Raw genomic sequence first — 14,761 nt, forward strand, 5'->3', positions numbered from 1 at the left:
TCGGTGACGTCATCTGTGACGTCATCAGTGATGATGACGATGACGATGCGGATGCCGGTGATGACATCAGTGTCGTCACTGATGACGTCATCAGTGGTGATGACGATGACAGTGCGGATGCCGGTAACATCATCAGTGACGATGACGTCATTAGTGATGATGACGTCATCAACATCATCGTCATCGTGGGGGGGTCACGTGACTTCGGGGGTTATGTGACCTCAGGGGAGTCACGTGACTTTAGGGGGTCACGTGACCTGGGGGTCACGTGACCTTGGGGTGACCTTGGTTACGCCAACGGCGACGTTTTCGCCGCTCAAGCCGGAAACGGGCGCCTAAGAGCTGCGCTCTAAAACGAACGTCTTTCAGTCTCTCGGAAATCTTGAGGACGATGCTATCGGGGTTGCATTGTTAACGTTGTCAACAATGTTATTTTCAAAATTTCGTCATCAAGCTTTGCGATTCCTGCAATGACGACACTAATTAAATGCCGTGTAAAGGTCTTTGGGACAACATTTAAATGAAGACGAGCACTGCGTGTGCATTTGATTTCGGCTCGTGACAATATTTGTATACGTGGCTATTTGCCAGCGTGTCTTCACAGGCTCTTGTCTCCCCTTTGAGAAAGGCTGCATGCCAGGAAGGAAATATTTTGACATAAAATTACTGGCTACTGCGATGCCCTGCTTGGCACCTGATGAAATTGTTTCTTTAGCAGAAGCATAATTACAAGGAGGTAATTCTTTCAACACATTCTCCCCTTGCCATAAGGGGTCCATAATTTAACATTATATATGTTATTGGAGTTTTCGCACGCATATATAAAATTTGTTTATACTTACAAGTGGCCCAGTTCATGAGCAGCGGTATAAACTCCTGAGTGGGACAAGCCATCATCTTCCAAAAGTGCCACTTTACCTTCTAAGCACACACCGGCAAGATATGCAATACCTGAAGACAGTGTAATAATATGCCATATATTATAAATGTGACAACATATCCCGACCTCGCCAATGATTAGGTATCTCTAGGAGCTTATGAATGACTTGCATAAAAACTAACAATATTATAATATTTCTGTCTTGATTAAATTCAGAAAGGGTCAATGCAGACATTAAAGAAAGCTTTAAATATAAATAGTTTATTCCTGTACCACGGTACCACACTGGCAGTGTCATTTTACATGACTTGGAGTTTTTTTTTTGTCTTCACCAGCTTTTGATACTGGGATTGCATTCATGAACAAACAAACTGCTAGACGCGTAAAAAAAAAAAAAAAAAAAGAACAGAGATTTTAAAAGGACGATGAAATTATATTCAGTTAGAATGTATTTCACTTTACACGAGCTCACTGGCGCTAGTGGGACCCAAGTATTATCGCATGCAATCCCAGTATATGATGAAGGTACTTGTCGCGGTGTAATTTCAAAAATAAAAGCGAGCGTTTTGTGTTTTAAATTTTTACGTCGCAAAATTTGATGGCGCAGCTCGGAGGTCGCAGTGTTTGGGAAAGTGCCCCAATTAAATTAGTGCGGCTCATAGATTGAACCCGAGCAATTCGTGACTCAATTTGAGCTAAGGACAATTAATATCTCGAGGAGCATGCGGGTATTGGCTCGTGTTCAATCGCAGCAATGGGCACAATAGCCGAATTCTTACAATGTCAGGAGCTCGGCGCGTGTCCTGTTTCTTTTTTTCATAATAAGATAAATTTATTTTTCAAATATTGACGTGCAAGTTGGCCACATTTAGACAAAAGAGCTGGGTTTCTATAATAATTCTAAAACTAATAATATCTAAGCGTATTCTTTTCTTTATTCGTAAAATTAATTTTAAGGCGATTATTTTGGTATATTTTGCGTTATTTGATCTCTTAACGTGGTTATGTAACGTTTTTTTAATGATTTTGAATATAAATATTTTATTTTATTTAATATTATTTGTGCATACTGTAAACCATTCATGCAATAACTAGTAAAAATTATTACTACGTACACAATTAAAAAAAATATATATATCTAGAACATAATTAGCGACGGCGTTCGCTTATAGCAGAATGCTCCTTCTAAGAACATAAACTACACCTATATATTTTCATAAACAGAAAAAAATATGACCCGGGCCAACTTCACACAATTTCAAGTGGAAACACCCTGAAGCAGAAATCAAATATTATTTCAGTCCGCGGACGGGCAAACAGAAATAGTCGAGCGCTATTCGAGGGATCTTTGGTGGGCATTGAGAAACATTTGGTGCGGCAACAACACAGGAGTGTTCTGAGAAGCAAAGCGAAAATGAATAGGTTGTGGCAAAAATGGGGTATAGTTGTGTTTTGTTGATTACGTTACGAGATTATTGGTTTTACGCGTGAAGGAAGCTGCAGGAACTGTTCACGGCAGACGCGCTGCAGGTTTCGGTGCTCCCACGGGTCTGTATCAACAAGCTTCTTTCAAAACTCGTCTAGCACGCCGCGATCTTTCCTGTCCATTCATCCAACCTTTCAACCAGCGAGACCTCTTTGCGGTTGTGGTGTGCAAGGGTTGAGCGCGAGAGCGCAGGGATGGGGACATCGGCAAACGATCCGAGGTCGAGCCTGCTCGAGGAAGACCTTACTTATGCCATGCTTTGGTTTAGTAAAGCTAATGTCGCTTCGCTGTACACCTATTATGGTGTTCTTTCTCCCTTGGTGCATAACAGCGGCACACAAGTATTTATTTTTGGCACGAGTGGATAGTGTCGAGGTGGTAGCAGAAAATGTCACTTTAACCCTTGGACAGCGGTGCTGTTGGCAGTTCGCGGCACTGAGCGGTCTCAAATTGGGTCGATATGTCCTCGCTGTCATCTTCTCGTATTCCCCTAAGTGTGAATTAACGCTACCCTACGAATGAACGTCACCCATACCCCACGCAATTACTTAGCCTCTCATACAAAAAACGCAATAAGCAATCTTACTTTAAAACCACCGTCCGCCTCTGTGCCGTATATTTGTTTTTTTTCTGACCAATCTCGAGTATTTGTACACTGTATAAAAATAACGAAATTGTCATCTATCTGTATCGGGAGCAGTAGCCTCAAATTGGCCATATTTCTAGCTTTATAACTTATAATATATAAAAAATGATGCAATAGGTTTTGTGCAGATTATGTTAGCACCTATCATTTGCCTTAATGTGGAACATATAAAACAAATCGAAGATTTTTTTTTTAGATTAAGCTTAAAATTAATTCGTAATTATTAAAATAACCACATTTGAGCGCTTCTCATTGATTATTACTGCTGCCCAGAACAACCATATTTAGCGGTAATATTAAAAATACACGGGACAACACGCTGGGAAGGTTTCAATGTTCAAGTATATAGAGATGCTGAGAAAACAAAATATAAAGAGTAAGTATTTTTCCAGAAAGTGCCATGTTTGTGATTTTTTTTTTTAGACATTCACCACGTCGTCACTTAGTGATAAATATTTTGAGTCAATCTGCCTCATACGTAGTTTGTGAGTAAATATCTGTAGACCGGAAGCCACAACATATTTTACGGGGAGATGTGCCCGAAAAGCCAACTGCGCGCAATTCTAAGAAAGCGATTTGCACTTGGAGCGTGCCTCTCATTTTTTTCCGCAAGGACGACAATTTTTTTTTTCACAAAACAGATTTTCGAGACTTTGTACGTGTCGTTCTGTGTTTTGTCCCTCCTCCGTCTCCCCGGTCGCGGGTTTACAACTATGCTCAATTTACACCAGCTAGCATGCACCTTCACGATTGCTTCATTCCGGTTTTGTTCTGATGGGCATTGAGTCTAGAAAATTAAAAATGGTCAACGAACATGGTCCGCCAAACCTTTATGAAAACACGCTGTAGGTACTTTGTTGGTCATTCCATCCTGCATTTTTCTTTCATGTATTCTTCATACTGCCACGCGCGTCGCCAAGCGAGCGCGTGCGTGGCCGAATGGTTGACGCGCTTGACTGTCGCGCGGAAGGCCTAGGTTCAATTCCAGTCAGCGGAAAGTTCCTGTATTTATTCTTTCAACTTGGCGTTCTCGCAAGTTCGAGAACATTCTCGTCTGATCGAGTTCTGAATGTTCTACGCGCCAAACGTTCTACGCCGAATTTTCCAGAATCCCACGAGAACATCAGAGATACCTAAGGGACTCCCTAAATAAAAATAATAATATTCAAGAATCAAGAATAATTTTCATTAGATGTCCAGGAACGACCATGTGGTCTTGGTACTGGCACACCGAATCTTACACACTACAAAAATTGGGGGAAAAAACAGAAAAAAACATAAAAAGCTCAAATCATTGAGTAAAAGATATGATACATGTAACGCACGCTGACACAACAATACGAGATACACAACAAGAAAAGAACGGAACACAGGGTCTGAACGCAGAGTTGAAGACTACCACAAAAACGAATATATACCTTATCAAAATAATATATAATAACATCACAATTTCGACAGGTTCGGCGAGTCTCATACAAGACTCTGAGAGATTTGACAAATTCAGTCACACAAAAAATATCAAGATCACTTCCAATGCCATTATATGCCCGACACATACGAAACATGGGGTCCAGGATACTTAACGTCCGAGGAGAGTAAGAAGACGTTGTCAAACGGGTCGCTGTTCGAGGAACTCGTAAAGATATTTGTGAGAGCAGTCTCTGGAACCGGGTGTTATCTCTAGAATCTGGTGTATTCCCGACAACGTGAAAGAGTTCTCTTGTTATTCCAGTGTTTAAGTCGGGTGACCGAAGTAAAGTGAACAATTATCGACCTGTGTCACTGCTCTGCACATTGTCAAAAGTTTTCGAAATAATATTACGCAATGGTCTATTTGCGTATTTTCGTCAGAAAATTGTACCCGAACAGGACGGATTTTTGAAGGGTCGTTCGGTGGAGACGAATTTGTGTTCTTTTCTGCATGATGTTGTTCCCATTGTTCATAACCAGGAGCAAGCTGATGTGGTCTACTTTGACATGATGAAGGCATTTGACAAAGTGAATCACCGGCATTTATTGGCCAAGTTAGATATGTATGGTTTATGCCCCAAGTATTGCAAACTTTTTGAGAGTTATTTGTCTTAACGCGACAACTTGGTACGTGTTTGAAAAAACCCCGAGACTGCGGGTAAACGACACAACACTAAAAAGTAAAGGACACAACACTAAAAAGTAGAGACTTTTTAGTGTTGTGTCGTTTACCCGCAGTCTCGGGGTTTTTTCAACCATGTGCAATGCACACCAGCTCGTTTGCGCCCTTACGTTTTGTTACGTGTGTCCAGTTGCTTATCGAATCCTTTCTTGGCTACGTCGGGCGTCCCACAGGGAAGAAATCTTGGGCCTCTTCTCTTTTTAATTTTCGTAAATGACCTCACTTCTTGTGTGAAATACTCAAAAATGTTGTTATTTGCCGACGACATAAATTGGTATCGACGGACAAATACTGTGGAGGGCTGTGCTTTGCTTCAGCGTGACGTATGCTCTATTTCTTTATGGTGCTTGACCAATGGCCTTGCATTGAACGAATCGAAAACAAAGATTATTTCTCTCAGCAGGAAACGTGACATTTTGCAATATTGCTATGCTTTAGACATAACTGTTATCAGTCGTGTGTCTCTGATTAGGGATTTGGGTGTATATTTAGACACTGAAATTTCGTTTAATCACCAGGTCATGAATATTGTAAACTCGTCTCTAAATGTTTTTGGTATCATAACGCGTATATCGAGAAATTTTAGAAATCCACAGTGTTTTTTAATGTTATTTCGCCCTCTTGTGCTAAGCCGCCTTGAGTTTTCTTCAGTTGTATGGAACAGCATTGGAGAATCCAACTCATCTAGTATTGAGCGAGTGCAACGAAAAATTATACGTGTCTTTTATGATCGTTACTTGCAGTCCAAGGTATTTTATGACTATGAGAGAATATGTAAACAAATTGGCTTACGTCCCTTGTGTAATAGGCGAATGACGCGTGATTTCATGTTCTTGCATAAAGTTGTTAATGGTGTTGTTGACTGCACAGTGTTACTGAACAGTATATATTTGCGTGTTCCTCAGCGGTCTATTCGCATACGCTCATTGTTCTATCCTTCCATTTTACACAACGCTGACCCTATTACCCGACTGCAGCTGGTTTTTAACAAATTCGAACCCAACTTAGAAGAACTATTTAGAAAGTGCATCAAAATCTTCCTTTCGTTCTGACATGTCAACATTTGTTCTTGAGATCCGAATTCCTTTTATTTCGACGTAGTGCACCACTAAGAAGGCGTATAGCTGTTTGTGTTGCACTGAAAATAAAGCAAATGAACAGTCGGCCATGCCCTGAAGGACTTTGAAAATGAAAACCAGATCTGCCTTTTCTCGACGGTGGTATAAGCTGTTCATATGTAGGACGTCCAATACACTGTTATTCTTTGATAGAGATGTTTCATCGCGCAGATATCGATATCGATATATAGATGAAAAATTGTTTTGCACTCGCTCCAGCCTTAGGAGGGTAGTTTTACAACTACCACTCCATACAGGAGATGCGTGTTCGAGTTGAGACCTTGTCAAAAAGCGATACAGGGTTACAAACGTTGCGGGGTTTTTAAATACTCTAGTCGTTCGACAAACAACACCGAGCGCGCAAGGCGCAGATACTTATACGAGCCACATGGCTATCAAATCTCAAGGAGGAGTCAAAAAGCACTCCCATGCCCCGCACTTCACTAGAACGGCACAATATGTCTGAGCGAACACTGTAAGGGAATAGGAAATAGGAGAAATTTTATGGTAGTGAAATTGTACTTCTTTGTCTTCGGAAGTCATATTGCGCGTCATTTAATAGCGTACATTTGTCGCAAAATACATTTATACATTTTTCAACTTATTTCTCTTGGATGTGACCGATCACATATAATATAGATACGCAAGGGTCCATCACTTGCAACTTCTTTATTATTATCATATTTACAAAGCCGTCTTACTATTGGTACTCAGCCTTTCTGGTAGTTCACCCGTTGTCAAACAGCCATTGATAATTTTAAGTAAGGTCATTTTTCACTGTGGCATACTTTAAATCCCGTACATGAATTTTATCTCTCCATGTATCTTTGTAATTGAAAATGAATTGATAATATAGAACAATTCGTGTTTGTATAGTTCTGATAAGTGCGCTGAAGTTAAGAATTCCCCTGTTCAGCCAGCCTTTTTTACATGCCGCATTATATTCTACTTTAAGGCTTTTACAGTAGTAATAAAACTGGTATTGAAAGACCGGGCCAGTTCCATGTCGTTGTTTAAACTGGGAAAGTTATTTCTTATCGCATCTTCAATGTTATTTTTTCTTTTTCTACCAATTAGTTCATTTACGAGATCCCATAATTTCCTTGAATTCCTTGGTAAAGAAAATTAGTTGAACGTGTTGAACGTTGTATCAAACAAACAACATGCTAACTAGGTACCTTTTGCGGGTATGGGGTTCATTCGAGAAGAAAATGGGTGGTTTTAATTTTTGGCGTCTGTTCCACCACCAAGAATTTCTACGCTTGGTAGCTGCCGCACTTCCAAGTGCCACGAAGCGCTTTGTGCGACCGCCCTTCTGTTTACTGAAAGGGAATGACTTCAGAAAGCTTTTCCATACTTTTTCAGTCGTCCCCCGTTTTATAAGGTCAGCAGCTTTATGCTGCTCTTTCTCAACATCAGAGTGTGGCTGTCAATCGCCCTTTTTTTCACGTTTAGAAACTAAAGGAATGAATAGAAGATTTCAGCCATTCCAGGAATGAGAACGGGTGCAACGTTTTCATTCCGAGGAGTTGACAGCAGTAGAATAGTTGGAATCTCTAATTCCCTGGAATAGAATTGGAATGGAATTCGGGTGCCCATTCCGCAACGCTGGTGCCAGGTCGGAAAATCGTTTTTTTGCTACATCAACCTGCGCCACAGAAAACATATGATATGCTACCTTATTCTATTACAAGAATGATTTTGTCTTTTTTCTTTCGATTACCCTTTCTTTTTCCTTCGTCTATATCCTTGTCTCCGGTTCTTACTATCCTCACTTTTTCTAGTTATTTTTTGTTATATTATTTAAAACGTCTAGCGCGGATAGTTAAAAGTTTCGTACCTTGTGTTCTGACGTCCACGGAATTTCCATAATTCTTCGCCACGTTTTTGCTGTATAGAGAATTGACATTTTGTTACGTGTTATTCAATGACACTATTTGCTGTATTCTGCTTAACTGTAACCATAACTGTCGGCATTAAAATATTAGAGCTTTAGTTTTTCTAAAATCCACGGGAGCATTTCATTCAAAACCATAAATGCGTTACGCCTAGAGGTTTTTGTATGAAATGCTCATGTGGCTTTTACCACGACGCAAAGTGAACAGATAAAAAATATTTTAAGGTGTTCGATATTTATAATAAAACTGATGGTAGAATTTAAAAGTTTCATGTTTCGAAGATTTAAGACCTCAACTGGAAGCGTTTCCCGATAACTTTAGTGGGAAATGGAATTGGTGTATAATTATAACAAAAAAAAAATATTTCCAAAATATTTAGCGGGGAAATTAGGTGCTACGTTTTCGTATAATACTTTAAAGGTTTTTCTTGTTAAACACTCCGACTGAACACGTTCGGTGATAAAATTTTAGATACAATTAAAAACATCGTTCTTTGACCCGCACCCCGTGTGGGCAAAGGGGGAGACAAAAAATGGCAGAATACACTAGGTACGTTGGAGCCAACGTCACTGGCTGAGCTCAGATATGAGCTACTGCCATAGAAGCTGCTTCCACGGGCAGTGCCCCCATATTCCCCAATGCCCGCCTCGTGTCGTTCAACTCGCTTCCGTTCATGGGTACAGTGCCCTCTATGGCAGTGACTCTCAAATGGGGCCCCGCGGACACTTTGGGGTCCGCGAAGGCATTCTAGGTGTCCCCGAAGCCATGCCTCATCAGTCAAGCCCGGCAATAAAAGCTGTATTTTTCAGATTCAAAAGAAACGTTCCAATTTTCGGGTGAGTTTTCTCGTGTGTGTGTCATTGAGAAACATCCATTTACACTAGCCCTTAGCTATATTCAGTTATTAAATCAATATCCTAATTAACCTATAAGTTTCCCTTCCTTTCTTCCCGAAGGGGGTCCACCGTCTTATCCGCCGATTCACAAAGGGTCCGCGAAACTTCAGTGATCGAGAACCACTGCTCTATGGAATACAAAGGTTTTGAAGCACAACTTCTCGACGGCGCTTCATCGTAACCTATTACGGAAATACAGGAGCTGAAAACATTAATGAACAAGGCATAATATTAGTATAGACTGCAGAATACTTAAATTCAAGTAGTCACTTGACAGCATAGTGAAGATGCAGTAACAGTGGTCAAAGAGATAACCAAGAAACAGCGGCTTCCGGAACTAAGATAAGGAGTAGTCAATGCAGTCCGCATGCTCAGGCACAGGACGGACAGACAGCTTCATTGTTGGTGAGGTTCACAGGGCAAATACTGAGAAATTTCTGAACTCAGAAGTGAGTGACTCTGGGAGATGAAGACATACACATTAACGGGAACTTAAAGAGAAAGAAGACCTTACTATAAAACATTAAGAAGTGCGCAAGAGAATGTTAATCACATTCAAGATAAAAGAAACTTAAATAAAATTAAATGCCTATGAATGGGTCGTTCCGCTCATTCAAAGAATGGTTGTCTACACAAAACATGCCTAAGGACATCATCCTGGTGAATAGAAAATGAGGAAAGATTAAAAACGTTTTCAGGTAAAATTAAACTGCTGTTGTCCAAAAAATAACTTCCTGAGAAGAGCCCATTTTAGTGAAATAAATAGGGAAGAAACAACTGGTGGAATAGTTATGACTGTCAGTGAGAACTGTTAATCAGATATACTTGAAATTTAATTGGAATGTGCAGAGACATACGTTGTGTCTATCTTTAAAAACGTATGCTGTTACATCGTGTGTAGTGTATGCTACCTTGCTCGAACGTAAATGTTTTGACTGAGGAAATATCAACTTTTTTCACTACATTTAATAACACGAAATATTTTGTTTACGGTGATATTAACATTGATGTTAGAAATCAGGCTAAATGTGTTGTGCCGAGATAATTAGTAACTTTTTCTTCTTTTGAACTTGAAAATCTACAACATTGCTCTTTTAGAGAACATTCTTAAAGTAACTAGATTAATAGAACATGAATATATGATACAGTTGCCAAAGTAATGAATCAGTATATATAGCAATAGTACTAAAAAACAAGCGAGCTGGTGATGATTCATGGTAATAAAGCCCGAGACTCAGGAACACAGGAGGGGACGAACACAACACAACGTTGTATTGCCTCGTGCACGGACGAGTGGGAACGCTTCTCGGTGCTTCTAAAGGATTAGTAATTATTTTTACACGGAGTGTAATAGATAAGTAGGACAACGCGGGTTCGCCGAGTCAGTCTCACCGTAGCGCGATACTCGAACATTCTATGCTGAATGTTCCAGATACCGGGCCGGAAAATTTAGAAGAAATAGGTATGTTGTGGAGGATGCCGTACAGCTCTTGCCAGTAGTTGCATATGCTTTGCTCGCATATACTGTCACTTCAATATGTGTGTAACCTCGCTGCGTTAGTATAGCACCAAATCAATCTAGGCTTGTATCCAGTTATTCTCGTCGTCCTTAATGGTTCAAAATAACCCAGTGTGGAGGTATCTGACGCGAGACTCTTTAGAGAGTTGGACTCCAGTCGCTCAGTCCACCCCCGAGCTGCATTATTGGGTAGCCTCTCGTTCCGCTTTCGCTTGCTCCCGCTTTTTTGACAGTGGCTGTCTACTGCGGGTACAGAGTTGTTGTAGTGGGCGAGCCGTTCAATTTCCAAAACGTGTTGTACGTTCTTCAACGTTTGTTAATGCTTGAGCATGTGTGGCATAGGGGTGAAGTATGACATACCTCCGCAGGCGAGAAATTGTTGCTGAAATTATGATTTGGCTCTTCATTTCAAGCTTTATGTTAGCAATGATGCAAAGTGCATGATGGAAAGTGCATTAGAAAATCTAAAGATTGGAAATTTCGTGTTGAGTACAGGCTCAATATAGCACCGAAATTTTGCTTTCGCCGTGTCGTATTACAACATTGACGTCCCCAGCACGCCTTGAATGGCGGTGCCGAAAGTTGGCATTGGTCAGGTTTTCTCGATGTGTGATCAGAAGATATGGTGGACTTTCTATCTAGCGTAATAAAGAAGGCCCTTATTGAGGGCGTCTTTAATAGTGACGGGCGACACAAAGTAAGTTCCCAAATCTGTTCACGATTTGGCCTGCTACTTGTTGATATTATCGGTGACTGTTGCTCGAAGTTTAAGGCTCTGAAATGGCTGAGGTGTGTGACCATTCTCTATCTGCTTCGGTGCTCTTTTGCTTCTTTCTGGAGCTCTTTCAATGATGCTGTGGTACACAAAGTTCACGAATATAACGTTAATTAAGAACTTTCTTCTGACACCATTCTGTGTTTTATTGGGTTTCCACGAACAAGACTAAATATCGAGGTTTAAAATAAAAGGTTATTACTCTGCAGTCTACACTCAGAGTTATGTGAAGACTGTAGGCTGTAGACTAAACATCGAGGTTTAGACTAAAAGGCCATGGCTCTACAGTCTACACACAGAGTTGCTAGAAACCCACCATTGCCATCTGCGCCATGGTCGTCGGTTAAAGTAAACTACATGCTGTTCTTTCAATTATCTTCTCCCTATATAAATAAAACAAATTGTTATATTTAACACGTTAACGTAAAAACTAATTTCAATTATGTTGTGTGTACTTAGACACCGGGAAGTCAATCAGCCTCAGTGGGTCTAGTGTCTCCGCTATAGATGAGAAATCTGGCCAGTCCAGTGCGGCACTTAGTTTTGGGTCCTTAACGTGCATTACACATCAGTGTTACAAATGGACGAGTGACGCGATGTATTTCTTGCACGAGTAACTGAATTAAAGCTGTTTTCAATCATCAACTATAGTATAATATCTCCCGAGGCTTAATATAAGTGAAATTTGAGGGGACAGTTCGAATATTATAAACCATGAACGCAGATACGAGACAAAACTTGTCATTTACCAAGGATCTGAATATAACTTTCGAAGCTGAAATGCAGGTTGACCGCGCGTTCTAAAGTCGCCGATATTCTTTTAGTCCAACATAAAATCAATATAATACAATTCGCATTACTATTTTGCTTGTCCGCCTATAAAAAAAAAAAAAAAAAAAAAAAAGAAAAGCTCACGAGGTTGGGGAATAGACAGTGAAAGATGTATTTCTAATATGTTCGCAGATGGAACAGTTTCAAATATGCGTTATTTTGCATGCGTTATTTTTGCCAGAATATATGTCAAACGCTACTTTTTGGCAGGCGTGGAGGCTTACCAACAACCCGATAGTCGAAAATCCGTTGCAAATCTCTCGATAAAATTTGCGTTTAAGTTTGAGTAAGTGGTATCAAATTTTACTTATTTAACTGGTCCTGAATTATAACTCAGCATTTTAGCAGCTTCAGAGCTCGCCCTGTAAGCTCCTGTCCCTCAGGCGCACGTAATCTCTGTAGGTCAACTTCAAGTTCTAGGCGCCGAATAACTTTTTTGCCTAGGAGTAGACATCTGCGGCACCGTGGCGAAGCACTTACACAACGTCGTCACAGGCACGTTACTGCGTGCTTAAATCTCAGACCAAACCAAAGCTACACGTGGCCAGGACAACGAGGTCAGTCAGGAGGGTGAAGTAGTAAGAACTATACTCCATTTCCTTTACGAGTGACCGCAGCGGGCGTTCCAGGGACATACTAGCCACTCCAGCATTTTAGGTCGCGAGCGAGCCTAGCGCATAGCCTCCCCCCGCCCCCCCCCCCCCCCCCCCCCCCCGCACTTCTCTACTTCCCCCTCTTCCCTTCTCAAAAGGGCACGTTACTTTTTTTAGCTTTTTTTTTTTGTGCGTAAACTCGCACGCTGCATTGAACTTGCTCTCATGACATGTAGCATCCGCGGTAATCCATTGAACGATGGAGTGGAATGCAAGCCCATCGTCCTCTTTTTTTTTATCTCAAGCTCGGGTACGATCTGCCGCTTCGCCAGGAGGATAAGCTGAGTTTACATGAGTGCATCGACTCCAATCGTTAGTGGAATGAAGCCGAAGTGTCAACGTTTCCATGGATGCGCATCAAATCCCACGCGAAAATGGCAACACGCCGTGTCACATCTCAAAGCTAAAGCTGCATGGAGCGGTACCAGCCGTACCAAGTGACTACGCTTTCCGGTGCTTTTTCTTCGCGTACGGATGCTCTGTCGACGAGCGTAAAGATCGTGCCCGTTGTTTTCGATGCTGTGCGACTTACAAGACGTGAAACATTTCAACTCAAGCACTTTATGCACCGGGCCGGGCCGGGCTGAAACAGTGTCGACGTGGGTGGGCTAACCATGGCGGGCTAGGTCGCTTCCAAGCGCTCGGAGGACGCCGCGCGCTCCTCCTCGCCAGACCAAAGCAACTCCGACCGGATTCAGAGGCTCCGGCGCAGGGAGGAAATGCAGCAAGGTAGAAGCTGCTCCTCCGGCAGTACCAGTGAGTGCTCGGAGCTCCCGGCGCTGTTCCTGTTTGCGCCAGAGCCTCTAAGGACTCTTTCTGGGGCGCAAGTGGTGATTCGGAAAGCTTGGTCGGAGGCCGCTCTCACCGAGCTGCTCAGCTCTTTTCCTCTCACTTATGATGGCATGGCAATAAAAGTTGGCCTTTCTTTTAGGGCGAAAAGTGCGGTCGACCACACGGTACCGCTCTCCGCGGCCGCCACCACCATGTTCTCAGCTCTTTACACGCTCCTGAAACGAGCGCCTTCCCATGATCCTCCCGGCTCTGAAATTCGATGAGTCCGTTTACATGAGTTAAATGAATGCGCATTCTCCATCTCGATCCACCTACGTCAAACGACATCAATGCGATGGGCTTCCCTATCGCATTATGCCGTTTAGATGGCCACATTAAATGCGACAACTGGTGTCGATGCGACAGATGGCGAATTCGCGTTCTTCTTTCTGCGTGCTCTCGAGCGCTCTTTCCAGAGCACGCAATGTTGGGGGGTGGAAAGCGTGCTCTGGGCCTAATCGGCTGCTTCATCCGAGGGCGCCTTTCCCTCTACCCCGAGAAGTTCGCGTGGCGCCCCCTTACGGCGAACCGGGGTGACGTCACGGCGAGGAGAGAATTTTTCCCCGACTCGCCCCGCTCGGTCTGTGGAGGCTGTGACGACGCTAGCTGCCGGCGCGCTCGTTTCTATTTAATTTTTTTTGGCGTGGTTTTCGTAGGAAGTGTAAATTTTTATATGTGCCTTTATTGAGGTATGGCCTGTAGCTACAGGTGAAACTTCAACGAACATTTTAAGCATGCTTGACAGCGCAGGCAACGCATGAATCGCAGCTGGTATATGAAAATAAAGAAATATGGCCAATATTGCAGCAGCATCATTATAGATTTACATCTCGCACAATAAATGCTGTTGATGATCTGAATGAATTGGCAGGTTATGTATACTATTTTTTTTTATCTCTGCTTTTAAACAAGATCGCCGAAGCAGAAAAGGTGCATGCTCCTCGAGCAACATGCTAAATACAGTCTGGGCCATGGGGAGAGAATCACAAGTGAGACACCCCAAGTGCAGGAGAAAAGTAAAAATACAAGGAACATTTATTATATACATTGCTCGCATTTAACCTTTGCTGGATTCG

The 14,761-nt window shown here is 42.0% G+C and overlaps 1 protein-coding gene across 1 annotated transcript in view; it reads right to left on the reverse strand.

The window, feature by feature from the left end:
• Positions 1–14,761, reverse strand: part of LOC115311832 (A disintegrin and metalloproteinase with thrombospondin motifs 5-like) — a 70,311-nt gene that overhangs the window by 28,774 nt on the left and 26,776 nt on the right. Inside the window, exons 9-10 of the mRNA XM_040218603.1 lie at positions 4,202–4,248; positions 843–960 (exon numbers count right to left, since the gene is read on the reverse strand). Of these exons, the coding sequence (XP_040074537.1) occupies positions 843–960; positions 4,202–4,248 (165 nt within the window). The remainder of the gene's footprint in view (positions 1–842; positions 961–4,201; positions 4,249–14,761) is intronic.

Source organism: Ixodes scapularis, unplaced genomic scaffold, assembly GCF_016920785.2.
Source record: "Ixodes scapularis isolate PalLabHiFi unplaced genomic scaffold, ASM1692078v2 PGA_scaffold4__175_contigs__length_147842914, whole genome shotgun sequence".
NCBI lineage: Eukaryota > Metazoa > Arthropoda > Arachnida > Ixodida > Ixodidae > Ixodes > Ixodes scapularis.